This window comes from Coffea arabica, chromosome 8e (genome assembly GCF_036785885.1).
Source record: "Coffea arabica cultivar ET-39 chromosome 8e, Coffea Arabica ET-39 HiFi, whole genome shotgun sequence".
Classification (NCBI taxonomy): domain Eukaryota; kingdom Viridiplantae; phylum Streptophyta; class Magnoliopsida; order Gentianales; family Rubiaceae; genus Coffea; species Coffea arabica.
Window position 1 is genome coordinate 7,138,261 of NC_092324.1, and position 1,756 is coordinate 7,140,016.

The 1,756-nt window shown below is 42.9% G+C and overlaps 1 protein-coding gene across 1 annotated transcript; it reads right to left on the reverse strand.

Moving 5' to 3' along the window:
• Positions 1-815: 815 nt before the first annotated feature.
• Positions 816-1,508, reverse strand: LOC140012634 (uncharacterized). The gene is made up of 2 exons (XM_072060909.1): positions 993-1,508; positions 816-917 (listed from the first exon to the last, which is right to left on the reverse strand). Exons 1-2 carry the CDS (start codon positions 1,506-1,508, stop codon positions 816-818), a joined length of 618 nt encoding a protein of 205 aa, XP_071917010.1.
• Positions 1,509-1,756: the final 248 nt, after the last annotated feature.

The following is a 1,756-nucleotide window of genomic DNA, read 5'->3' on the forward strand; positions in this document are numbered from 1 at the left end:
TATCAACATTTAAAACCCACCACAGCAAGACCTTCTAACCCTAATTTGGTACACAAATTTGCATTTGTTATTTTGCCCTCTCCTCTTTGGAGATAGATTGTTATTTCTCACCATTCTTCTCTTTCCACTATACCTTCAAAGAACTAAAATGAAAGCCTTCTTTTTTGTCAAGGTTTTCCCAGGTTTGTTTTTAAAATCAGTTTTGAATTCAAATTTCATATTTTAACAATCCTGTTCCCATATAACGCCGTTTATGTTGGTGTTTTTGAAATTAATAATTTTTTTTGGAAACTTGAGGATTAAATGGTGTCGTTTTGATGCATTCTTTCTACCTGTCGACGTAGATGCATAATAACCACTTCTTAAGTTTTGTGAGGGGACCGTTCAGGGATGGTCTTTCTGATGACCGTCCCTGCCTCAAATCCGCCCTTAGTCATTACTCTTCACCTAAGTATTTGTTCATTGCAAGGACCTGCCTTATTGAATAGAAAGGAAAAGAACTGTCCTTAGTCATTACTCTTCACCTAAGTATTTGTTCATTGAAATGACCTGCCTTGTTGAATTGAAAGGGAAAGGATGAGAAAAGTCACATGTTGATTGCAACAACCTACACATTTTTTTTATTTGGCTAACCCCTTATGCGGGGAGGGACGCCACCCCCTTAATTATTAATGATCACAAAGCAAATTACAAAGGCTTCATTTGCGAACAGCTTGAATGCGTATGACGGGGATTTGTGATCTATCTAAACCCAAGGCTCCCCTCGCCAATCTTGGTAAATCCAACTGTGAGGTATAAATGACAATATCCTTCGACTATGCCCCAACCTTGGCTAAAGCAGCTGCCACCTGATTCGCCTCGCAAAAGCAGTGCCCCACTGTCCATTCCAAACCTTGTATTGCCATTAACATATCTAGCTACGATCGAATTAACCATGGGCACCTTGATTTATGTAGCAGGGTGTTTACTAACACTAGAGAGTCCACCTCTACCTGTATCCGTGAAAAGCCCTGAAGAAGACATTGTTGCACCCAAAAAAGTAGTGACTTGACCTCAGTTTGAATACATGTCAGCTCCCCGAATGGAATAGAAAACCCAAACAACAATGCACCAGATGAATCCCGGAGCACACCATCCCCGCCACTAACTCCCAGGTTACCTAGTGAGCACCCATCCGTATTTAGCTTACAACTCCTTTGGGCTGGGAACTCCCAACAAACCACCCTATGGGAATACCGTGGCCTCCATCCAGAGATGCTGGAGTAGAAGGCATACCAAGACCCAAACCCATCAGGCTCTCCCACATCTTTCCTACAAAATACCCCAACTACATCCGTCAGGATACGATCACAAATGGTCTGCCTACCCAGGCACTGCCCTTCAAAGTGTGCAAGATTCCGTGCTAACCAAATATGCCAGCAGAGTATGCTAGGCAAAACTATGTTTAGCGACTCCATACGAGAATGACGTTTCGGTTGACACCACCAACTAGCCAGTCGTGAACGCATCCCTGTCCCTCTGTATACCACACCTGCAGCGTTCCCAAAAAATGCCCAAAGAAATTGAGCTAATTCTCCTTCCGAAAAAATGTGCACCAACGATTCGGATTGCGAGTCTGTACAACAAAAACACTTTGATGGGCCATGCACATTCAGTCTTCCTAATGATGGTAAAGACAGCCGATCCCACAACAGACGCACCATGAAAAATGATATATTGACCGGTAGCAAAGGGTACCAAACCCTGTCAAACATGA

Coding starts and splice junctions, on each gene's coding strand:
- LOC140012634 (XM_072060909.1), bottom strand. CDS start 1,508: ATGCGTTCACGACTGGCTAGTTGGTGGTGTCAACCGAAACGTCATTCT. Junction 918..992: donor AGGGCTTTTCACGGATACAG/GTAGAGGTGGAC, acceptor ATTCGATCGTAG/CTAGATATGTTAATGGCAAT.